Source organism: Heterodontus francisci, chromosome 28 (assembly GCF_036365525.1).
Source record: "Heterodontus francisci isolate sHetFra1 chromosome 28, sHetFra1.hap1, whole genome shotgun sequence".
In the NCBI taxonomy this organism is placed as follows: Eukaryota; Metazoa; Chordata; class Chondrichthyes; order Heterodontiformes; family Heterodontidae; genus Heterodontus; species Heterodontus francisci.
In genome coordinates this window covers 19,616,489-19,643,141 of record NC_090398.1, presented here as the reverse complement: position 1 = coordinate 19,643,141, position 26,653 = coordinate 19,616,489, and the positions used below count along the sequence as shown (strand labels likewise).

The 26,653-nt window shown below is 43.0% G+C and overlaps 1 protein-coding gene across 1 annotated transcript in view; it reads right to left on the bottom strand.

Moving 5' to 3' along the window:
- Positions 1–706: 706 nt before the first annotated feature.
- LOC137385115 (NACHT, LRR and PYD domains-containing protein 3-like) overlaps positions 707–26,653 on the bottom strand; it is a 90,697-nt gene continuing 64,750 nt past the window's right edge. The window contains 5 exon segments of the mRNA XM_068059906.1: positions 707–1,716; positions 1,886–2,053; positions 13,054–13,224; positions 14,665–14,835; positions 15,060–15,146. Of these exon segments, the coding sequence (XP_067916007.1) occupies positions 1,587–1,716; positions 1,886–2,053; positions 13,054–13,224; positions 14,665–14,835; positions 15,060–15,146 (727 nt within the window). The 3' untranslated portion in view covers positions 707–1,586.

Sequence of the window (26,653 nt, the reverse complement as noted above, 5' to 3'; positions counted from 1 at the left end):
AGGTAATTCAATCCCTCTGTGTCTTAAACCCATTGACCAGCCTTTACACATTGTCTAACTCATCAGTCAGGTCCATCAATATGTTTTCACTTTTCAAATACACCCTCAGCATCCACAGTCGTTTCGGTGAGGATCCAGATTTCCACTTTTCTTATTGGGAGAAGTGCTTCCTGAGATCACCCTGATCAGCCTAGATCTGATTGTAACTTTATAACCCTGGTTAAAAGTAAACTTCAACAGAGATGCAGTAGAGTGTGAAAACAGGTGACCTGCTGTGTGAGAAGTAAAAGATAAACACCTGAGCAGAATCTCAGAGGCTCAGATATAGGTAGTGCCGAGGCAAATTAGCTGGATGTTAAGGCCACATCATTTGTACTTGCTTTTACCAGGCGTTCACATTCGAGCTGATAGGAGTCCGAGTGTGGGAAGTCAGAGATTTTGAGAGTCTGACCTGGTTTGGGTGGACAGATCGTTTCCTAATTGGACAATTCAAACAATAGTGAGGTCACGATTGAATGAACTCAGTCTCCAGAGGCTTTTCTATGTCCAGAAAATATAAGAAGGGATTCCATGGTCAAAACTCTCTGAAACTATTCTCAAATTTGAAGTTGGTAAGAAGTCCTGAGATGTACTTGTTAAGATAATACATCATTTAATTCAACATCACACAATAACAATTCTCATCAGTACTGTTACATCATCCAGGAGGCAGTGATACAGAGGTGAAGTTTAATAAAACATTTCCAAGTGGAAGTCATTATACAAATCCAGGTGAGTACAGGTAACAAGTCCGTTCATCGACCCCTCAGTTTCCTCAGGATGTTTCACAGGGTCATTGCACCTTTTCACAATCTCATGGTTTACAGTCTCAGGTGATTCCGTTTGAAAATTCAGTCCACAGTAAGTACACAATGTTTAATTTCCATGGTAACACCAGTACCTGCTCCCATGCTGGTGCCAGAAACACGTTAAGTTCAGGATCCTTAAACACTATAAATGCTCACGATCACCCAGACAGAACAGTGGGATTCCCGACTGGCACTTTCCCCATTTCTCCTCTCGCAGTGCTGACCCATCCTGGGTACACCAGTTTCAGGAACCTCCACAATAGGATACTCTCTCTGGGTGACCCCAGACACTGGGTATTGGTATCTATTGGATGGTGGGATCTATCCAAGCTGAACAGAGCCTGTCTCCATCCTGAACACACACAGGTTCACTTCCCAGCAGGGTCACTGGGTCCTGATACTGAGTGTGAACCCTGGATAATGTAATTCCCAAACCCAGGGATATTGAGTGTAATTACCAGTGTCCCACTGCAGCCCAGACTGAGCCCCACCCTGGACCCTTCCTGTCTGTACATTTCCCCAGTGCCCCATTGGGGAACATTCAGTCCCAGATATCCTGCAGAAACAGCGCTGTGGGGCCGGATGGCTGAGTCACGTGACCCTGTTGCTGGGCCTCTGATGTCACAAAGGGAGATGACACTCACTCAGCTCGAGCTAGAAACAGTGAAACAGCCAACAGGATTTAAACCTGGAGCGCGGCCAATTAAAGGGGAAGGACAGAAAATTGGCCAAAAATGTTCATATTGAGAGACCAGTGATGGTGACAAATTCAAATGGCACATCCACAGCCACTTCCAGTCTGGGTCTTGTATCCTGCAGCAACGTCAGCTGATTCATTCCAGTTAAAGTGAACTGATTCTGCCTCAACCTGAAACAGATTAAAGATTAAACAGGAAATAAACAGATTGAACAATAGTGTAAATAACAGGGAGACTGGGATTAATATTTAATAATAATTACAGAGATATTACTGATAAGAGTGACTGAATCCCATTTATATTTTATTTATTACATTAACTAATAAGACAAACACTCACCAGATCCTCTCTAGACTCCTACAAGTCACTATGAGGCGGTGGAGAGCAGGGACAGATTGGTCTGTGAAGGAGTTATATGTCAAGTTCAGAAACGTCAGTGACTGAAGAGCACTGAGAGCAGAGGCGAGATCCTCAGCACAAGAATCTGTGAGACAGACATCCGATAGACTGGGGATCAGAGAGAGAAATAACAGGAATCAGTGTAAATCTCCAGGGTTCATTAATAACACGATTACTGATACTGATAATAATGTACAGCGTTAATTAATAACACTATTACTGATACTGATAATAATATTCACAGTCCTGTTATTATAAACATAATCTCACATTGTCTGGTACTTACTGTTCTACTCTGTAAAGGCAGCTGGTGAAGTATAATACTGGAATTAATCTTTACCCAGTCTTACATATATTTAGAGTTAAACATTACAAGCACACACCTCCTCACTCAACCCCACACAGTTTCAATAAGTGTCTTTACATATGTGCTCAATTGAATCCCCTGTTAATCCCCACCGTCCACACATTAAATACCATTAATATCCAATTAACAGATTCTTTTTTTTCTCTTTAAATAAAATTTAGAGTTAATATGCAAAAACAAAATTTCAACAAAAAATCAAATCAAAAACCTCCATATTCTGTACAAAGCATTACATTGCGAGAGGCCCCTCCTCGAGGGCCACTAACAATTTCTATGTACAAGAATTTCCTTTTGTAAAACAATCAGACAGTTGATAACTTGTATCTACCCATTTAATTTTAGAGATTTCCTTCCTCTCCGGCATTTCTTACAAGCCAGCAAGGTCGATCTGGAACCTTTTCTGACACTTTTAGTGGAATGTGCATTATCTAACAATGAACAATTATCTACATAACATTCAATGAGTATGTGATCTTCAGTAAACCCCTTGTATAGAATCTCACTTACAATATTTGACAAATAGAATCCCATATCCACTGTCTCCACAAGGGCCAGTGTGTCAATCAGCTGAAGTATTCTTAACAACCCTTTTTATTTTCTGAGCTTCCCAAGCTGAAGGACAGTATCTCCCATTTTCACCCATCAGTAATATTATGAAACCAGCTGCACTAGAATACCCATCAGGAAGATTAGCATGTGAACCATCGCTAAAAATGACTAGTTTCATGTTCTTTGGGTCACCTAGGGATGGGAACTTAAACACACATTTCTCCAGATTTAATCAATTTAATTATAGAGTGTTTTAAGGGTAAATAAAACATTCTCGACTTTAGGATGTTTCATTGTAGCACTTCACTCCAACACATAAAAACTAGTCTCTGGTCTCATCTGAGTGTCTAAACAGTTCAACTGACCAATCAAGCTTCACAATTGTTCTGTCTCTTCTTCAGATATAACATCATCTTTCTGTGATGTCCGAGTACGATTAACTGGGAGGGGAGTAACACCCACTAAATAGGATTGTTGATTCAAAGTTATTTCAGACCTACTCTGCTTAATATCTAAACCAATATATTTAAAAGTTCCACAAGCCTGAATCCTGATTTAAATTCTCCTCTAATCTTATTAATAACACCTTTCCCAAATTCCGCAGTATCACCACATCAGAAATCAACATGTATAAAGATATCTGAAAGTTTCCCTTTATGATACTAATAAAACACTGTGGGATCTGTTTTTATTTGAACACAACCTATTTTCAGCAAAACAGATCTCACTGTAAAATACCACACGCTGGAAGCATCATTCAGGCTGTACGTGCATTTGTTTAGTTTCCATCGTTTCCTTTCTGCATCTGCTGTCTCTTTGGGAAGTTTCAGAAACTCACATCTCTGAAAGGTATCGCCCTGCAGAAATGCAGCTTTCAGGTCAATTGATCTACACTCCCATGAATATGTGACCAAAATAGCTGAAACGATTTTCAAGATTACTTTTCCAGCTGTGGGAGAGCCCACTCCTACATCTGTATCACCCGGTCACTCTTCAAACCCCCAGCAACCAGCCTGGCTTTAGCCTTATCAGTCCCATCTGAAAGGATCTTTTCAGTGCAAATCCACCTATGTGACAAGGCTCCTTGCCCCTGATCTGGTATCACAGAGTAAACTCCAACTGTCTCCAACTATCTAATTCGCTTTGTTTCGCTTCTCTTAATAGTTTGTCCTCAAGTTTATTGGCAGTCACTAAAACTTCACAATCATGAGGACTTCTGCTTCTCGTTCTGTTCAGAGACTGTTCTGTGTCTTTAATTTCATCGTGTAATCTATTCAAGTTACAGCCTCTACTTGAACTTTTATATCTGTTGGGATGATTACTGTGAGATCTCCCTCTTACACTATCGAGGATCTTTCTCCAGTACCTGATTTTATTCTGATACAAGAGTCACCTCCAGATCCACTATCAGAACGTGCACTGTGCTTTCATACCCTCCACTCTTTCATCCCATTCTACCAGTCCACAGACCTCACTTCTTGACCATCATCCTGTACATTAAACAATATTTAAATTTACCAGTAGCTTTTCCTGCACAACCCACAATTGTCATATTCCTGCATTAACTTGACCCCTCTGGAATATGTGTCACTCAAGTTTCTGAGCAATTGGTCTTTGGATGTGATAGCTCTGTCCTGTGTGTCATGATCACTCACAGTATCACTAACCAGCCCTTGATCTACTGTTATACTGGTCCTCAGGACCCTCATCACAAAACACACAAACATTTGAGGTACAAGGTGCCTCGTTTACTTCTATCGGCTGCTCAGAATCCACGATATAATTAATCCTGATTAATCATGAGGAATGAACCTGAACAGTTTGATATGTTTGATAAGGACTGTTTTACCATCATGGCCTATTACTTTACCCAGGCCTTTCCATTCCCTATGACCCTCTCTTTTATAATAGACCAAATCTGCTGAATTAAATTCTATCTCAGATGGTCTTATATGATGCCTCAGAGCTCTCTGAATTTTCATTATGATCTCAGACTTGATGAAAGCCCATTGTCACACATGTAAAATATTCAAATGTGTTGTAAAAATTGAACTAATTGTAGTGCCTTCTGGAGCAGGAGGACTATCACACAGTTCAGGAAGTAATTGTGAATATTCCCTATCGGCCAATTGACAGGGACTAAACCCTCCAACCATCTGGAGTGAATTCTTTGTATGAACCATCAATGCTCGGCCAGTTGTCAACTTGCAGTCTGGTTGATCAGCTAAGATTTTATGCAGCATTTCATCAATCACCACATCATTCCTGTCACAGAGTCCATTACTGAAAAGACTTTCAGCTGCTGTATTCATGACCAGAATGTTCATGTTTTCAAACATGTCTCTGAACTCATTATTGGCAAATTCCCTCCACTATCAGTTAGAAACTTCGCCAGTGCCCCAAGTCTGATCCCTATCCATTTCTCCATGATTTTATCTATAATCACCCTTTTGTCCTTACTCTGTTTTGTTGTAGAAACACCGGCCGGAATTTTACGCCGCCCCAGCAGGTCGGATGGTGGCGTGGGGGCGACATAAAATTGAATGGCAGGCTGCGGGAGGTCTAACCGCCCCGATTCCACCTCCGACCAAGTTTACGGAGGCCTGGCGGGGGAGCGGGTGGTGAGAAGCGGCCCACCCGCATGAGGCCAATCAAGACCCTCAAGTGGCCACTTAAGGGCCCTCGCCCGCCTCCACGGGTATTTTACCAGTGGCAAGCGGGTGTGCTGGGGCTATAGTTGGTGTGCTATGGCTGCTGGCCTTTCCGCAACCCGGGGGTTGGGGGTGGGGTGGGGCTGGCAATCGGGCCCAACCCAACCCCGGGATCCAAGTCGCCCCCTCCCCCCAAACGAATACCCTAGCCTCACCAGCACGACCAATTCTCCTGGTGGGGCAACCCAAACTTACCTTCAGTACCAGTTCCTTGGTATCCTCCTGCAGTCCCAGCAGTGGTCACCGCTCCCAGTTGAGCTGCTGAGACTAAGAGCTGCCGGCCCGCTGATTGACCGGCAGCTCACTGAGGTAGGACTTCCTCCCTCAAGTGGGTTGAAGTCCCGCCTTGGGCCAATTAAAGCCTGGGGATCCATAAAATACGGTACGGATCCCCAGGCTGGGCGGAAGCGGGTTCGACATCAACATTTACGTCGGAGTCTGGCTCCCGTCCGCCCACTGTAAAATTCCGGCCACTAAGTCTGGTGGTCAGGTCTATAAAATGTAGAATGAAAATATTTCTGTCTTTGATCCACGCAACGACCTTGTTAAAGCCACGTACCAATGGAAGGTTTACAATAGGACGTGGCAGCATCCCCCAATACTTTTTACATATTTCACACTTGACTAATCTCTTCTATTAGCCTTATACACTCTTCAACTGTACCTGTATCTTTTAGCAAAGTTTTTAACATCTGACAAGCAGGGGGAGCAAATTGTCTATATTACTGAAAGCCCATTTGCTTTTCTACTCTCTGATTCTTATCAACTGATGCCATTAATACTTGTCTAATACTCTGATAAGAAAACAACAGGTTTTGTTGAGGGGACACAATAATGTCCTGATTGGGTAACCTGCAGATCCACTGACTTTCCAAAAGTAATTGACTTATCGCACTCCATGTCAAGTTTCATTTGTGGCTCTTTGATAGAAGGTTTACTCAACCACATAGATATCTCACTAGAGACATCAGTACTGATAACATGGTTTACTCCAGCTATTTTATATGGAATTATGACTCTCTTTAATGACTTCAATGCTCGTCATCACCCAACCTGAAACAAGTAGTACTTTTATACTCTTTAACATTGCATCAATCCTCACTACTTAGTGAATCTAGATAACATTTTAACCAATCTGTTCTACAAACTGTTGAAGTGCAAGCACTACTAGCATGACACAGTTAAGCAAGTCTGCGAAAAACATATTCAGGACAGGACTAAAACTTGTGATCTGTACAATTTGTTTGGATTCATCCAAGTCTTCATCTTCTGCCTCAGAATCCTCTGTCCAATGTGTCATTTTGGGGACTCTGCCTCTCTCTGCTTTGTGCAGTTTATGACATAATGGTCATAATGGAGCCACACCTGATGCACCTATTAACTGTTCCTTGACCATTGCTGGAATTCAGTCAACTATTATTGCTGATCCAATTTTGTCTTCGCTTTAACAGCCAGATCTGCTAAAGGTGCTTTCACCCTCATTCTGACTGTCCAAAACAATTCCATTGTATTTACACCTGTATCCAGTATCTGGTCCATTTCTAAAACTGACAATTATTGAGTCTTCTATTCTTTGTGTTACTGCTGAATGTCCCATTTGCTCCACCAAGGCCCCAGGAATCTTTTCAACAGAGCAGACATCTGATCCAACAGGGAGTCTCTCTCTCTCTGAGAACTGAAGACCAGTTAGAACCAGGAACATGTCCCTGTGCTACACCTTGGCACAATCCAGCAATTTAAATGCTAACATTGAACCAGGAATCTCCAAAGTGAATTTTGTCAATCTTTTATACAATCTGTTAAAGTACATGATATATTCTTCCTTTGAATAAACATCTGTCTTCCAAAACGTATCAAACTCTGACCATGCCTCAAAGGCATTTAATAGATCACCTTACTTGTACATTTCATCCAAGAACTCTAATAGAAGATCCAAACTATCATCAGTTTTTAACTGACGGGGAGGCAGCTCACAAAGCATTTTACTTCTTATTTTACATCTGGTCCGAAGCAACGCCAAGGCCATACCTTGTTTCCTTTCTCATCGGGTTACAACCCATGTCCACATCTCCACTTCATTCTTCCACTGGACATTTTTTATACTTATTTGTTTTGTGGGATGTGGGCATCACTGGAAAGACCAGTATTTGTTGCCCATCCCTAACTGCCCTTGGGAAGGTGGTGGTGAGCTGCCTTCTTGAACCTCTGCAGTCTATCTGGTGTAGGTACATCCACAATGCTGTTAGAGAGGGAATTCCAGGATGTCGATCTAAAAACAGTGAAGGAACGGCGATATATTCCCAAGTCAGGATAGTGTGCGGCTTGGAGGGGAACTTGCAGATGGTGGTGTTCCCACGTGTCTGCTGCTCTTGTCCTTCTTGGTGAAAGAGGTCGCGGGTTTGGAAGGTGCTGTTGAAGGAGGCATGGTGAGTTGCTGCAGTGCATTTTGTATCTGGTACACTCTGCTGCCACTGTCCATCCCTGGTGGAGGGAGTGAATGTTTAAGGTGATGAATGGGGTGTTGATCAAGTGGATTGCTTTATCCTGGATGGTGTCGAGCTTCCTGATTGCGATTGGAGCTGCACTCATTCAGGCAAGTAGAGATTATTCCATCACACTCTTGACTTGTGCCTTGTAGATGGTGGACTGGCTTTGGGGAGTCAGGAGGTGGATTACTCACTGCAAGTCATTAAGGTACATCATAAATAGTTGAGGCCCCAGCACTGATCCCTGCAGCACTCCACTAATTAGTCTGACAACCCCAGAATGCCCTGTTTCTCCTGAATGTTCCATTAGCCAATCCTCTATCCATGCTAATATATTACCCTCAACACCATGAGCTCTTACCTTGTGTAGTAACCTTTGATGTGGCATCTTACTGAATGCCTTTTGAAAATCCAAATACATTACATCTACGGATTCCCATTTACTCACCCTCAAAAGAATGCGAATACATTTGGCAAGCATTATTTCACTTTTATAAAACCATGTTGACTCTGCCTGATTACATTATGATTTTCTAAATCATGGAGGCACTGGCCATCATATTTCAGTCTTCCTTAGACTCTAAGATGGTGCCAGAGGACTGGAGTATTGCAAACGTTACACTCTTGTTCAAAACATCCCAGCAACTCCAGGCCAGTCCGTTTAACTTCAGTGGTGGGAAAACTCCTCGAAAAAATAATTCAGGACAAAATCAACAATAACATGGACAAATGCGAGTTAATTAAGGAAAGCCAGCATACATTTCTGAAGGGAAAATCATGTTGAACTAACTTGATGAATTTTTTTTGAGGAAGTAACAGAGAGGGTTGATGAGGGAAATGCTGTTGATGGGGTGTACATGGACTTTCAAAAGGCATTTGATACAGTGCCACACAACAGACTTGTAGCTCATGGCATAAAAGGGATGGTAGCAACATGGATAAAAAATTGGCTGAGTGACAGGAAACAAAGATGTTTTGCGGGCTGGAGGAACCTGCTCTTGTAGACACAGTATTTTTCCAGCTGCTCCAGTTCAGTTTCTGGTCAATGGTAACTCCCAGGATGTTGATAGTGGGGGATCCAGCAATGTTAATGCCATTGAATGTCAAGGGGAGATAGTTAGTTCCTTTCTTGTTGGAGATGGGCATTGCCTGGCACTTGTTTGGCATGGATGTTACTTAGCACCTATCAGCCCAAGCTTGGATGTTGTCCTGGTCTTGCCTCATAGGGACATGGACTACTTCAGTATCTGAGGAGTTGAGAATGGTAGATGGAGTATAATGTAGGGAAGTGTGAAGTTATTCACTTTGGTAGTAAGAATAGAAAAGCAGCATGTTTTTTTAAAAGGTGTGAAACTTGTAAGTGTTGATGTTCAAAGAGACTTGAGTGTGCTTGAATGTAGAAAGTTAGCACGCCGGTACAACAAGCAATTAGGAAAGCAAATGGCATGTTGACCTTTACTGTAAGGGGACTGGAGTACAGGAATAAAGAAGTCTTGCTACAATTTTACAGGGTTCTGGTGAGACCACATGTGGAGTACTGCGTACAGTTTTGGTCTCCACATTTAAGAAAGGATATACTTGCATTGGAGGCGGTACAACGAAAGTTCACTAGATTGGTCCCTGGGATGAGGGGGTTGTCCTATGATGAGAGGCTGAGTAAATTAGGCACATACTCTCCGGTGCTTAGAAAAATGAGAGGCGATCTCATGGAAACATCCAAGATTCTGGATAGAGTAGACACAGAGATTATTTCAATAAAAGCAAAATACTGCGGATGCTGGAAATCTGAAATAAAAACAAGAAATGCTGGAAATACTCAGCAGGTCTGGCAGCATCTATGGAGAGAGGAGGAGAGTTAACGTTTCGAAGAAGGGTCACTGACCCAAAATGTTAACTCTGCTTCTCTCTCCATAGATGCTGCCAGACCTGCTGAGTATGTCCAGCATTTCTTGTTTTTATTACAGAGATTATTTCCACTGGTTGGGGAATCGAAAACACGGGGCACAGTCTCAGGATTAGCGGCAAATCATTTAGGAATGAGATAAGGAAAAATTACTTCACTTAAAGGGTTAAGAATCTTTGGAATGCTCTACCCCAGAAGGTTGTGGATGCTCCATCGTTGAATACATTTAAGGCTGAGATAGACAGAGTTTTGGTCTCTCAGGGCATCAAGGGATATGACGAGCGGGTGGGAAAGTGAAGTTGAAGCCGAAAATTAGCCATGATCGTACTGAATGGTGGAGCAGGCTCGATGGGCCATATGGTCTACTCCTGCTCCAATTTCTTGTGTTCTTGTGACACTGTACATTGTACCATCATCACCGAACATCCTCACTTCTGATTTTATGATGGAAGGAAGGTCATTCATGAAGCAGCTGAAGATGGTTGAGCCGAGGACACTACTCTGAGGAACTCCTGCAGCGATGTCCTGGAACTGAGATCACTGACCTCCAACAAACACAACTAAAGCCTGGCTCGGGTATAAAAATAAAAACCCACCCAGGCCCAACCCGACCACAGCCAACCCGAACCCGACCTGAACCCTTTAACTATTTATTTTGCACCCGACCCGACCTGTATCTCCTTCATCTGTTCCAGCAGCAGGCTGTTCCTGCAGCTGGAGTTATGGGGAATCATTGGTAAGCCTGATCCCCTGACTTCCAGGAAGCAATGTTCAGCCTGTCCCGACCCGAGCCCAAATGCTGGACTCAGAATTTCGGCCCGACCCGACCCCGACATGTAGTCGCATCCAGTCGGGATTGGGCCGGGTCACCAGGCTTTAACCACAACCATCTTCTTTCGTGCTAGGTGTGACTCCAATGTTATGAAGGTGCTTCCATTTTTAAAATATTTTTTGAGGACTCGTGTTCAAAAAAAAGTGGAAAAACCTGAGGAGATGCTGGACTTTTTTTAAAAAGAGTCACTGGAAGGACACTTGAGACCTTGTGAATAAGTCACATGTCTTCAGCTAAGTAAACAGCAGAGCCCTTGCTGACTATTGGAGTTGTTTACAGAGTAGTCACATGTCTAGATTTATGGTGGTCAGGGGGTTGGTTTCATTTTGAACTGTTTGAATGGACAGTTGGGGTGTCAGCCTGCTAAGAGAGAGAGGTCACCAGTTCATCCTGTTCCACCTCTTTGAGAACTCTGAGAATCCAGTGTGAGAACTGGAGAAACTGATGCAGCATTTCTCCTGAGAAGTTTCTGCAAGACTTTCTCTTCACATCTCCTGAATGAACTGCTTCTGAAAAGATCCTAGTGACAACTGCATGTGATGAGTGACTCCCGTCTACATGTATCCAGACCAACTGGAATAATCTATATCTTATCCTTTATCCCCAAGAATTAACAAGTACTTGGCCAAAGTACTTTTTTTTTTGTTTTTTTTGTAAAGTTGAGCTCTGCAGAGAAAGCATCTTTATTTTTCCTTTAATTGGTGTGTGTGTGTGTGTGTGTGTGTTGGGTTATTTTGAAGGGAATATATTGATACTTTCACAGTTCAACCTGTGTGTTAATAAGCTTTGCATCTTTATAAAATGAATCTTGTTTTATAATTAATTAATAATTTGTTGACTATTAAAGAAACTTTGTTGGCAGATTTTTATTCAGAAACTAAAGTAGATGAAGTATATAATTGGCTGTATCAGTAACTGGGTAAAACATTTAAATATATGTTGTGACCTGTGGAGAAGTGGAACTAGAGAAAGACAGTGCACTCCTCCATCCTCGCTCATAACACCAACCAGTGGAGAGTTTTCCACCTGATCCCCACTAACTTCAATTTGCCTCGGGCTCCTTGATGTCCCACTCGGTCAAATGCTGCCTCGATATCAAGAGCAATCACTTTCACCTCACCTGGTCATATGGTTCAGATTCCGAGAACATCGGAGGGTAATCAAAGCCCAACAATTTACACTTGTTTTCGGCCATTTCTGATAATTGCTGCTGGGATTGGAGTTTTCTGTTTGTTGTTTTTTTGTGGAATATCTCCTGACAATGCAGAGCATGTGCAGATCAATCACCGACGTCATCACTGTGTCTGAACATTTGCCAGCTTGCCAGTATAGGTCCATGCAGGCGTGCATCAACGTCACTACATAATGACATCCGTCGTCATAACATCAGAATGTTGTTTCACCCCTCAGTGGCCGTGTTTGCAATCTCCATCCCTCCAACAGTACCCCGCTCCCTCCCCCGATCGGCGCCTCAGTCACCTCTTTGCTTCCCCGTTCTCTCCCGCTGTTCACTCCTGCGCCCGCCTGCTCACCGCACCCAACTCTTTGTTGCTCCATCCCGCCTCGCCACTAGCACCTCGCTGGCTCACCACCCACCAGCCCCCCCCACCCCCATCGCTTTGCTGGGTGACGAGGTGAGAAGCGAGCAGCGGGAGGGAAGAGCGAGCAGATGGGTGCGGCAGAGAATGGTGAAATGGAGTGGTGAGCAGTCGGGAGCAGCAAGAAGGTGGGTGTGGTAGGGAGCGGGTAAGAGAAGTGGCGATTGCGGGCGGGAGTGGGGTATTGTCGGGGGGTGGGTGGAGGCGGTGATCGCGGCTATTGAGGGGTGAGGGGGTTTGGGTTTAACTGGTATTTTTATGTTCAATTGAGCAGTGCCATTTTTATTACTGGCAGCTGCCAGAGACGTCGCAGACAGTGATGTTTCTGTCCATGAAGCTGAATTTACACATGTGCCCATATTGCGCCACCTAGTGGTTGCATTGTCAGCAAACGCAGCCTTTTTTTCATAGCCTTGGATCTTCACCTTGCGGTAACCATTATCTGTTACCATATTCTACTCTGGAAAGCCAGTTGGTTAAGAATATTACTGGAGACAATCTTTACTCAGTCTTACACTAATTTACAGAGTTAAGCATTACAAACATACACCTCCTCACTCAACCACACCACAGTATTGATAAGTGCCTCTTCACATGTGCTCAAGTGAAACCCCAGTTAATGCCCACCTTCTGCACACAATTAATATACAATTAATACTTACCTCAGTTTCTGTATTTTACAGTCTGTGTTCCTCAAAGCTGCAGACAGTAGTTTCACTCCTGAATCTCCCAGTTTATTATCACTCAGGTTCAGATCCGTCAGTGATCGGTTTGTACTGAGAGCAAAGGTGAGATCTTTGATGCAAGAAGCTGTGAGTTTGTTCCTATAAAGCCTGGGATCAGAGAGAGAGGAAGAACAGGAATCACAGTAAATGTGTTTATTAAGAACACCATAACTGATACTAAAAATAATGTTTATTCCTTTCCTTTTGGCCGAGAGACAATGGGTAAGCCCCTAGAGGTGGTCAGTGGTTTGTGAAGCAGCGCCTGGAGTGGCTATAAAGGCCAATTCTAGAGTGACAGACTCTTCCACAGGCACTGCAGATAAAATTGGTTATCGGGGCTATAACACAGTTGGCTCTCTCCTTGAGCTTCTGTCTTTTGTCCTGCCAACTGCTTAGTCTCTTCGACTCGCCACTCTTTAGCCTCGCCTTTATGGCTGTCCGCCAGCTCTGGCGATCGCTGGCAACTGACTCCCACGACTTCTGGTCAATGTCACAGGACTTCATGTCGCGTTTGCAGACGTCTTTGAAGCGGAGACATGGACGGCCGGTGGGTCTGATACCAGTGACGACCTCGCTGTACAATGTGTCCTTGGGGATCCTGCCATCTTCCATGCGGCTCACATGGCCAAGCCATCTCAAGCGCCGCTGGCTCAGTAGGGTGTACGTGCTGGGGATGTTGGCCGCCTCGAGGACTTCTGTGTTGGAAATACGGTCCTGCCACCTGATGCCAAGTATTCTCCGAAGGCAGCGAAGATGGAATGAGTTGAGACGTCGCTCTTGGCTGACATACGTTGTCCAGGCCTCGCTGCCGTAGAGCAAGGTACTGAGGACACAGGCTTGAAACACACAGACATTTGCGTTGCGTTTCAGTGCGCCATTTTCCCACACCCTCTTGGCCAGTCTGGACATAGCAGTGGAAGCCTTTCCCATGCGCTTGTTGATTTCTGCATCGAGAGACAGGTTACTGGTGACAGTTGAGCCTAGGTAGGTGAATTCTTGAACCACTTCCAGAGCGTGGTCGCCGATATTGATGGATGGAGCATTTCTGACGTCCTGTCCCATGATGTTCATTTTCTTGAAACTGATGGTTAAGCCAAATTCATTGCAGGCAGCCTGTCGATGAGACTCTGCAGACACTCTTCAGTGTGAGATGTTAAAGCAGCATCGTCAGCAAAGAGGAGTTCCCTGATGAGGACTTTCCGTACTTCGGTCTTCACTCTAATACGGGCAAGGTTAAACAACCTGCCCCCTGATCTTGTGTGGAGGAAAATACCTTCTTCTGAAGCCTTAAATGCACGTGAGAGCAGCAGGGAGAAGAAGATCACAAACAGTGTAGGTGCGAGAACACAGCCCTGTTTCACACCACTCAGGATTGCAAAGGGGTCTGATGAGGCACCGCTATGCTGAATTGTACCTTTCATATTGTCATGGAATGAGGTGATGATACTTAATAGGTTGTTTATTGATAACACTATTATTGATAATAATAATGTGCAGTGTTAGACATCCAGTTATTAAAGACACAATCTCTCACAGTCTGGTACTTACTCCAGTGTCTGTATTTTACAGTCTGGGTTCCTCAGAGCCTTAGATAGTAGTTTCACTCCTGAATCTCCCAGATTATTACCACCCATGTCCAGAACCGTCAGTGATCGGTTTGTACTGAGAGCGGAGGCGAGATCCTCGATACAAGAAGCTGTGAGATTGTTTACTTCCAGCCTGGGATCAAAGATGGAGAAGTAACAGGAATCAGAGTAAATCCCCAGTGTTTATTAATAACAAAATTAATGATATTAATAACGTGTAGTGCTTAGTAATAACATTATTGCTGATACTAATAATAATGCACAGTGTTTAGTAAAAATGCTACCACTGATTTTAATAATATACAGTGTCAGCAACCCAGTTATTATAAACACAATCTTACACAATCTGGTACTTACCCCAGCTCCTGTATTTTACAGTCCGGGTTCCTCAAAGCCGCAGACAGTAGTTTCACTCCTGAATCTCCCAGATTATTGAAACCCAGTCTAAACACAAACAGACAGAGAGAGAGAAACAAACTGAATCAAACCCTGGACCTGATATAATTCACTTTCTGTTGAATGTTACAGGAAACACTGAAAAAGACTTGAGGAAATTAACAACCAGATTTTCCCATCACTGACAATGAATCTCACACTGTAGAACTCCTCATATATTCAGGAGCTGTCAATAAACATCAAAGAGGGAAGTAACAGGACAGAAGGTAGGTGATTGGTTGGTGAGTATTACAGTGTGTTTTTGTCTCTCTAAGTGACAGCATTTGAATAAAGTATTGCTTGGGGAAATATATCTATTACCTTATTAAATTGATTAGATAATTCAATCAATTAATACATTTATTATGAATTGTTTTAAAAGACCTAATTACATTTATTCATGTTATCAATAAACAAATTAATTATAAAAGACTAGCGATGACAGGGCAGGCTACGTGTTGGGACTGTAGGATGTGGGAGTTTGTGGATAGCGAGACTGTCCCACATTCCCACACCAGCAGGAAATGTCTCCGTCTTCAGTCATTCCAGCTCAGAGTCAATGGGCTGGAATGTGAGTTCGAGACATTCCCAAACATAAGGGAGGGGAGGAATTTCTTCACAGCTTTATCCAGAACACAGTCACAGCTCAGAGAAAATCACAGGTTCAAGAAGAAGGTGTAACCATTAGGGAGCAGCGTGGTGAGGACTGAGGAGAGATTGAGAAGGAGGTTCCTCAAACACAGGTCCTGTCCAAAAGGTACAATGTACTTGTTACCTGTGAGGACAAGGAGAAAGACTGTGGGAAGGACAGTCACAATGTAGACCAAGGTACTGTGGCTCAGAAGACTGTCCAAGGGGGAAAGAGCAGAAGAGAATGTGGTAGTTGAACATAGAACATAGAACAGTACAGCACAGTACAGGCCCTTCGGCCCACGATGTTGTGCCGAAACTTTAACCTACTCTAAGATCAAACTAACTACCTACCCTTCACTATACTATCATCCAGGTACCTATCGAATAGTCGCTTAAATGTCCCTAATGTATCTGCTTCTACTACCGCCGCTGGCAGCGCATTCCACGCACCCACCACTCTCTGTGTAAAGAACCTACCTCTGACATCTCCCCGAAACCTTCCTCCAATCACCTTAAAATTATGCCCCCTGGTGATAGCCCTTTCCACCCTGGGAAAAAGTCTCTGGCTATCCACTCTATCTATGCCTCTCATCATCTTGTACCCCTCTATCAAGTCACCTCTCATCCTTCTTCGCCCCAATGGGAAAAGCCCCAGCTCCCTCAATCTTTCTTCGTAAGACATGCCCTCCAGTCCAGGCAGCATCCTGGTAAATTTCCTCTGCACCCTCTCTAAAGCTTCCACATCCTTCCTATAATGAGGCAACCAGAACTGAACACAATATTCCAAGTGTGGTCGAACCAGGGCCTTATAGAGCTGCAGCATAACCTCGCGGCTCTTAAACTCAATCCCCCTGTTAATGAAAGCCAACACATCATACGCCTTCTTAACAACCCTGTCTACTTGGGTGGCAACTTTGAGCGATCTATGGACATGGACCCCAAGATCCTTCTGTTCCTCCACACTACCAAGAATCCTGTCTTTAAGCCTGTATTCTGCATTCAGGTTGAACACAGGTCCTGTCCAAAAGGTACAATGTACTTGTTACCTATGAGGACAAGGAGAAAGACTGTGGGGAGGACAGTCACAATGTAGACCAAGGCACTGTGGCTCAGAAGACTGTCCAAGGGGGAAAGAGCAGAATAGAATGTGGTAGTGATAAGGGTTTCTATAATTAGAGGGATGGATAGTGTCCTCTGCAGCCATGAATGAGAATCCTGTCGGGTGCGTTGTCTACAAGGTGCCAGGGTAAGGGATATCTTATGGTGGCAGGAGAGCAATTTGGAAGGGGAGGGAATAATCCAGTTGTTGTGGTCGATGTCGGAACAAACGACATATGTAGGAACCGGGAGGAGATCCTGCTGAGGGAATATCAGGTGTTAGGAGCTAAATTAAAAAGCAGGACCTCAAGGGCAATAATCACTGGATTATTTCCCAAGCCACATGTAAATTGGCAAAGAAACAGTCAGATCAGGAGAATTCAAGTGTGGCTAAAGAGCTGGTGTGGGAAAGAGGGGTTCCTTTAAATGAAACACTGGCACCGGTACTGGCACAGGAAGGAGTTATACTGAGTTTACAGACTCCACCTGAACCGGGATGGGACCTGTGTCCAAGTGGAAAGAGTAAATAGGGAGGTGGGAAAGACTTTAAACTAATAAGACGGGGCAGGGTGGGGAGGGTTGAACAGAAAATGAAATCAGCCTGAATATAAACAACAGAGGAAAGCAGAGCATTGGAAAGAAAGAAAAAAGTGAGGACTTCGATGGAAAGGAGGTAAATAGAATTATGGAACATGATTGTAAAAAGATGGTAAAAAATAAAGTAAGAGGAACTGCTATTACAAATGAATTAAACTTTTTATACAGCAATACACACAGTGTCTGTAATAAAACAGGGGAACTGGAGGCAATACTACATTGTGAGGAACCATATTAGGGATTACTGAGACATAGCTATGGAAAAATCTGGACTGAGCATTAAACATTGCAGGATATAAACTACTTAGAAAAGATAGAGAGGAAATTGGGGAGGTGGAGTAGCTGTACTTAATACTGAAAACAATGGCAGGAGCAAAAAGTGACACGGCCATCAGCAAGACAGAAATAGAATCCACACGGATAAAGATAAAAGATAATAAAGGATCAACCACATTAACAGGGATAGTCTTTGGACCACCTAATAGTGGAAGGAAGGTGAGGGAGAAGTATACAAAGAAATTAGGGAAATGAATAAAAAACATGGAATAATAATGATGGGGGAATTTCAACTAACATGAGATTAATTGGCCAGAAGAGATATGTAAAGGAAATAAGGGAATGGAGTTCCTACAATGTGTACAAGACTCCTTTCTAACCCAATATGTAAGAAGCTCAACAAGGGAGGATTCCCTACTGGATCTAGTAATGGGGAATGAGCCAGAGCAGATAAAAGAAGTAAAAGTAGGGGAACATCTAGACAATAGTGAACATTAATATTATATACTTTAAGATAATAATTGAGAAGGACGTAAGTATGACGAAGACCAGGGAATAGATTGGAGAAAAGTGGATTTTGAGGGGCTGAGAATAGAGCCGAGGAAAATAAAACTGACAACAATATTGTCAAACAGTGATGTAGAACAGAAATGGGAAACATTTAAAACCATGTTCGACATAGTCCAGGAAAAATATATTCTGCAAAAAAGACAAGGACAAGTGAAACACTAATGAGTTACCATGGATGAATAAAGACATCAGATAAAGAAAAATGAGGTCTTGGAAAAAGACAGACACTAAGTACATGAGCAGCAGGGGAGAGCATGACAAAGAGATTAGAAGAAAAAAAAAGGACAAAAAGGAACAATTAAATTATCAAGGAACAAATAGTAAAATATTTTATAGGCACATAAATAAAAAAAGGAAAATCATGATGGAAATAGGGTCAATTATTGATGGTCAGGATTATATCACAACAGGAAACGATAGAGAAATGGCAGAAATATTAAATAATGACCTTGCTTCAATATTTACCAGGAAAACAGGATAGGTTGACAGATTAGAAATCAGATAACAGCATTGAAAATAAAAAAGGTGAAGTTTTAAATAAACTAATCAAACTCAGAGGATAAAAACCCCTGGTCCAAATGGATTACATCCAAACATTTTAAAAGAATCTCGGGAAGTGATAGCAGAGACATTACTACACATTTTTAATCATTCTTTAGAGAAAGGTGTAGTGTCAGAAGACTGGCCGATAGCTAACATTATACCGATATTTAAGAAAGGAGATAGAACATGTACAGGGAACTATAGACCAGTTGGCTTAACATCAGTGGTAGGAAAAATAATGGAATCCCTACTAAAGGTGGGAATAGAAGAATATCCAGAAACCAAAGATATAATAATGAAAAGTCAGCATGGATTTGAAGAGAAAGTCTTGCTTAACCAACCTTGTTGAATTTTTTGAAGAGGTGACAGAGAAAGTAGACAATGCTAATGCAGTAGATGCAATTTATCCAGATTTTCAAAAAGTCTTTGATAAGGTATCACATAACAGACTAATGAATAAGGTCAGAGATTGCAGGATCAGGGAACAAGCAGAATGGACAGCCAGCTGGCTTCAAAACAGAAAGCAGAGAATAGGGATAAAGAGTAGTTACTCAGAATGGCAGAAGGTGGAAAGTGATGTTCCACATGGATCAGTGCTGGGATCACTGTTTTACAATTTATATTAATGATTTAGACTTTGGAATCAAAAACCCAATTTCTAAATCTTCAGATGGCACCAAACTTGGGGTTGGGGGATAGTTAATCTGAGGAGGATAGCAACAAATTACATGAAGATATTCACAAACTTGCAGAATAGACATGTAATTGACAAATTAATATCAACATAGATAAATGTGAGGTATTACATTTTGGAAAGAAAAGTAAAGAGGTTACATATTACTTACAAAATAAGAATCTAAATGGGGCAGAGGAGGTAAGGGATCTGGGAGTACAAATACACAAATCACTAAAAGTAGTTACACAGGTTAACAGTAAACCAAGCACTAAGGTTTATTCCTGGGGATTAGAATTGAGAAGTTTAGGCAGGCATCAAGATCAGCGCAGGCTTGGAGGGCCGAATGGCCTATTCCTGTGCTGTACTGTTCTTTGTATAGAAGTTATGCTAAACTTGTGTCAAACCCTGGTTGGACCACACCTGGAATACTGCAGACAATTCTGTTCACCATATTATAAAAAAGATATGGAGGCACTGGAGAGGGTGCAAAAATATTTACAAGGATGATACCAGAAATGTAGGGAATACCGATCAGGAGGGAATGAACAGGCTGATTTCTTTTCTCTGAAAAAACAGCAGGCTGAGGGGTGACCGAATAGAGGTGTTTAAAAGTACTGAAGGTTTCGATAGAGGAGACACAGGGAGAATGTCTCCACTTGTGGGGAAGAGCAAAACTAGAGACCATCAAATCACCCACAAATCAAACAGCGAATTCAGATTGGTGAGTCCTGTATGATGTGTTACCTCCCTGGTGCTAGAGTAAAGGACATCACAGAGAACATTCTGTCGGGGGAAGGGGATGAGCCAGACATTGTGGTGCACATCGGTACTAACGACATCGAGAGGGCAGGTATTGAGGTCCTACAGTCTGATTTTCAGGAGCTAGGGAGGAAGTTAAAAAGTAGGACCTCAAAGTTAGGAATCTCTGGATTACTCCCAGTGCCACGCAGCAGTGAAAGTAGAAATAGAAAGAAAGAGAGGATCAATGTGTGGCTCGAGACATGATGCAAGAGGGCTTCAGATTATTGGGATATTGGGATCTGGGACAGGAGACACCTATTAAAAAGCGACAGGTTTCACCTCAGCAGGATTGGGACCAATGTCCTTGCGGGGAGGTTCACTAGTGTAGTTGGAGAGGCTTTAAACTAAATTGGTGGGGGCAGGCAACATCATATAAAGTAGAAAAGTGTAGAATAAGGTGCTTAAAGTAGTGAGAGTGTTGGATAGTACCACAGAAGGATGTAGTACCATATTAAATAGGACCTGACTAAGGACGACAGGGAATACAGGTTCAGAATGCATGTTTAGAAATGTACAGTGCTGTGAATAAGGTTGATGAGCTACAAGCACTAACACCTGTGTGGGAATATAATGTACTGGCAATAACAGAAACATGGCTTAAAAATGGTGAGGACGCGGCACTTAATATTTACGGATACGTGTTCAGAAAAGATAGTGAATGGGAAAAGGGAGGTGTATGGCAGTACTGATTAGGGAAGACATTGTCGTGTTGAAAAGAGAGGATGATCTTCAGGGAATAAGGATAGAATACGTTTGGTTAGAGTTGAGAAAAAATTAGATCACATGACTCGGGGTAATCTACGGGCCTCGGAATAGTGACAGAGAGAAATAAAGGAGCAAATCTGCAGGGAAATCACAGAGATGTGTGAGAACTATACAGTGGTGATATTGGGGGAACTTTAATTTCCCAAACATCGATTGGGATAATGTTAGAGTAAAGGGAAAGGAGTGGTTAGGAATTTCTGAAATGTTTTCAGGTTAATTTCCTTACCCAGTATGTTCTCGGTCCAACTAGAAAGGAGGCATTGGTGGATCTGGTGCTGAGGAATGAGGTGGACCTAGTATCTGTGGGGGAACACTTGGGGAAGAGTGATCATTGTATCATAGGCTTTAGATTAGTCATGGAGAAGAGCAAGGAACAATCTAAAGTAGTGAAAGATGGATAGGTTCAATGTGTTGAGAGGGGATCTAGCCAGGGCAAAATGGAACCAAAGACTAATAGGAAAAACGGTAATGGAACAATGGGTGATCTTTAAGAAGGAGATGTTTCAGGTGTGGGCTAAGTACATTCCAACAAGCTGGAAAGGTTGGGGAACCAAAGCCAGGGCCCCTTGAATAATGAGGGAGATAGAGAATATGAGGAAACAAAAAAAAGGGTGTATGAAGCATGTCAGGTGAATTCTTCAAGCGCGAACCAGGCCAAACACAATGGGCTGGATTTTACCGAGCCCCTGATTTCAGGCTCCGTGGCAGGGGATGCAGACGATACTTCTGGCAGAGGCTCATCGTGGAGGCCGACTCCCGGAGGGCCCGGCCTGATCCTCCTGGTGGCTGCAAGGCCCTGTGACTGCACCCCGCCGCTGGGCAACAGGACCTGTATTTAAATATTTTAATGAATAGATTTAAATAAACTTACCTCGAATCTTCCGGGCCTGCCACGATCTCCAGTGCGGCAACCGGCACTCCCACACCTTCACTTCCCCGTCTGGGTAAAACAGGCAGGACACTGGTGCGGGGTGAGGGGGGTGAAATTAAGATTTTTAGTGTGGGGGGGCTGGGGGGAGGCGGTTTTGGGAGGACAGGTCAAATAATCATCATCAGTATAGGGAATTGTGGGAAGGGGTGAACTTTAAACTTTGTACAGTCTGGGGGTGGAAGGTCACATTTCAAAGGCAAGTGTTGTGTGCGGGGAAAGGGAAAATACTTAATGTAATTCTTATTGGGGGTGGGGATGGGGCGTTACAATTTTATTTGGTAAATTTTGGGGGCGGAGATACTTCTTTAAAATTCAAATCCACCGGCAGAACTGGCTGCCCTTTGAAAATGTCCAGGTACCTTTTAAAAGAATTGAGAGTTTCTGCCTCCACCACCATTCCTGACAGTGAATTCCAGACACCCACCACCCTCTGGGTGAAAACGTTTCCCCTCATGTCCCCTCTAATCCTTCTACCAATCACCTTAAGGGCTTCAGGGGGTAGTAAGATGTGGGGTGAGGCCTCAAGGTCAAAGAGGGTGATATGTGCTTGGAGGTGCAGGGCAAGGCTAGAACATGAAATGAATATTTCGTATCAGTGTTTACTAAGGAAGTGAAATGTGACAAAATACCGGTTGAAGCGGAGATGGTAGGGGTAATGGATGGGGTGAAAATTGATCGGCAGGATTTACTGGAAAGGCCGGCTCTGCTTAGAGTGCATATGTCACCTGGTCTGGATGTCTTGCATCCAGGTTGCTTAAGGAAGTGGGGGTGGGAGATATGGAAGGGCTTGTCATAAACCTCCAATCTTCCCTAGATATGGGGAAGGTGCTAGAGGATTGGGAGTGGAAAATGTGACACCCTTGTTTTAAAAAGGGTGTAAGAACATGTGTAGTAACAACAGACCAGTCAGTTTAACTGTGTTGGGTAAGATTTTGGAACCAATAATCAGGGAAAAAATTAACAGGTATTTGGAGAGGTTTGAGTTAATTAAGGAGAGTCAGTACGGATTTGTAAAAGGCAGATCATGTTTGACTAATCTAACTGAATGTTTTTAATGATGTAAGAGAGAAGGTTGATGAGGGGAATTTGGTGAACATTCACGAGATTAGATTTTCAAATAGATTTTGACAAAGTTCCACATAAAAGGCTGGTTAAAAAAAATCAGGGCTCCTGGAACAGAAACAGCCTCGTCAGCTTGGACAAAAAAATCTAGCTTAAGGATGGAAAACGGCGAGTGGTGTTAAAATGGCTGTTTATCAGACTGCTGGATGGGAGACATTGATGTTCCCCAAGGGTCAGTGCTGGTGCACTGATTTTATTTGTGACATATATAAATGACTTGGATGTTGGAACGGAGTAAAATTTCAGAATTTACTGTTGATACTAAACTCGGAGATGTAGCAGACCGTGAGGATGTCACCAATCGACTGCAACAGGGCAGAGATAGACTAGTAATATAGGCAGACAAGTGACAGATGGAATTTAACACAGTGAAGTGTGAGGTGATGCATTTTGGCAGAATGGGGAGGGAGAGGCAATATAGACTTAATGTCATAGTTCTAAAGAGTGTGGAGGGGCAGAGGGACAATGTCTTCCCTAATCAGTACTGTCACCACACTTCCCTTTTATCCTTCCCTATCTTTACATCAGTTCTGATGAAAGGTCACAGACCTGAAACGTTAACTCTGCTTCTCTCTCCACAGATGCTGCCAGACCTGCTGAGTATTTACTGCACTTTGTTTTTATTTCATATTCCCACATGCTGTTTGTGCTTGTAGTTCAACAAACTTATTCACCACACTTTGTGTTTATACACACATGTCTAAACATGTCTTTGTATTCCTTGTAATCCTTCTTAATCTCTCTATCTCTGTAATCTCCTCCAGCCCCACAACTCTCCGAGATATCTGTGCTCCTCTAATTCTGGCCTCTTGTACATCCCTGATTTTAATCGCTCCACCATTGGTGACCTTCAGTTTTCCAGGCCCCAAGCTCTGGAAAACCCTCTCCAGACCACTTTCCTCCAATAAGACACTCCTTAAAACCTACTTTTTAACCAAGCTTTTGGTCACCTGATCTATTATCTCCATATAAAGAAAAAGACTTACATTTCTATGGCGCTTTTCACAACCACCGGACGTCTCAAAGCACTTTACAGGCATTGAAGTATTTTTGAAGTGTAATCACTGTTGTAATGTAGGAAGTGTGACAGCTAATTTACACACAGTAAACTCCCACAAACAGCAATGTGATAATGAACAGACAATCTGTTTCTGCGATGTTGATTGAGGGCCAGGATTGGCCAGGACACCAGGGAAAATCCCCCTGCTCTTCTTCAAAATAGTGCCATAGAATCTTTTACATCCACCCAAGCTGGTAGATGGGACCTCGGTTTAACATCTCATGTGAATGACAGTACCTCTGACAGTGCAGTGTTCCCTCAGTACTGCATTGCAGTGTTAGTCTTGATTTTTGTTCAAGCCCTGGAGAGGGATTTGAATCTGAAACTTGTAACTCAGAAGCGAGAGTGCGACCAACTGAGCCACAGCTGACACATGTATATGGTTCACTGTCCTACCTTGTTTTATAATACTCCTGCGAAGTGCGTTGGGTCATTTTATTACATTAAAGGTGCAAGGTAAATATCAGCTGTTGTTATTGTCTGCTCTTAACTAAATCTATGGTTGATAAATTTGCTGATGACACAAAGATATGCAGGGGAGTAAGTTGTGAAGAGGACATAAAGAGTCTACAAAGAGATATAGACAGGTTAAGTGAGTGGGCAAAAAACTGGCAGATGGAGTATAATGTGGGAAAATGTGGACTTGTCCACTTTGGCAGGAAGAATTGAAAAGCAGTATATTATTTAAATGGAGAGAGATTGCAGAACTCTGCAGTACAGAGGGATCCGGGTGTCCTGGTACATGATTCACAAAGTTAGTCTGCAGGAACAGCAAGTGATTAGGAAGGAAATGGAATGTTGTTGTTTATTGCAAGGGGAATAGAATATAAAAGTAGGGAAGCTTAGCTACAGTTGTACAGAGTGTTAGCGAGACCACATCTGAAGTATTGCATTCAGTTTTTGTCCCCTTAAGGATATAATTGCATTAGAAACAGTTCAGAGAAGGTTCACTCGACTGATTCCTGGGATGAAGGGGTTATCATATGAGGAAAGGTTGGACAGGTTGGGTCTGTATTCATTGGAGTTTAGAAGAATGAGAGGTGATCTTATTGAAACATAGAAGATCCTGAGGGGACTTGACAGGTGGATGGTGAAAAGATATTTCCCCTTGTGGGAGAGACTAAAATTAGGGAACACAGTTTAAAAATAAGGGGTCTCCCATCAGGTTGTTCGTCTGTGGAATTCTCTTCTCCAGAGAGCAGTGGAGGGAGGGTCATTGAATATTTTTAAGGCTGAGTTCGACAGATTATTGATTGACAGGGGTGTCAAAGGTTATAGCAGCTAGACAGGAAAGTAGAGTTGAGGCCGCAATCAAATTAATCATGATCTTATCAAATGGTGGAACAGGCTCGAGGGGCCGAATGGTCGACTCCACCTGCTCAGGCGTATGTTTGTATCTAATATGGTACTACTTCCTTCTCTAGTACAATCCAATACACTCACTCCTTTATGTACCTTATTCCTCTATTCTACTTCTATAAGCTGGTGACCATCCTCCTGCCACTTTAATTTAAACCCTCCACAACCGCACTAGTGAACATCCCCACACGGCCATTGGTCCCAGTCCTGTTGGGGTGGAACCTGTCCCTTTTTGAATAGGTGCCTCCTGCCCCAGAACTGGTCCCCATGCTCCAAGAATCTGAAGCCCTCCCTCCTGCACCATGCTTCAAGCCACGTATTGATGCTCCCTAACTTCTGATTTCTACCCTTACTGGTGTGGGACTAATCCAGAGATTATTACCTTCGAGGTCTAACTTTTTAACTTTCTCCCGAGCTCCTGAAAATCAGACTATAGGACCTCAATACTTGCCCTCTCTCTGTCGTTGGTACTGATGTGTACCACAACTTCTAGCTCGCTTCCTTCCCTCTGTAAACTATTCTACACTCTCTCCTTTACCCCGGCATTAGGGAGGCAACACACCATGTGGGACTCACAATGAGGGTTACAGAAATACCTGACTATGGAATCTCCTATAACCACTGCATTCCTACACTTTGCTGTTCCTCCTGTGCAGTCTCTTGCTCATTGGTGCCATGGTCTGGACTGCTCTCCAATGTGTTGTCATTCTCAGCAGTCTCCAATGGGAGGAGATGTTTCAGGTACAGGTTCAGTCCATTCCAACAAGGGTAAAAGTTAGTGGAACCAAAGCCAGGACTCCTGGGATGATGAACGAGATAGAGAATGTACTGAAACAAGAAAAGGGTGTATGATTCATGTCAGCTGGATTCTTCATGAGAGAACCAGCACAAATACAAGAATGTGACAATAGAATGGCAGTTAATATAAAAGGTAATCCAAAAATCTCTACAAGCATGTAAATGGTAAGCAGGTAGTCAGAGGCAGGGTGGGGTCTATTAGTAACTAAGAATGTGATATATGTTTAGAGACACAGGACAAGGTTAAAATCCCTAATCAGTACTTTGTATTGGTGTCTGCTAAGGAA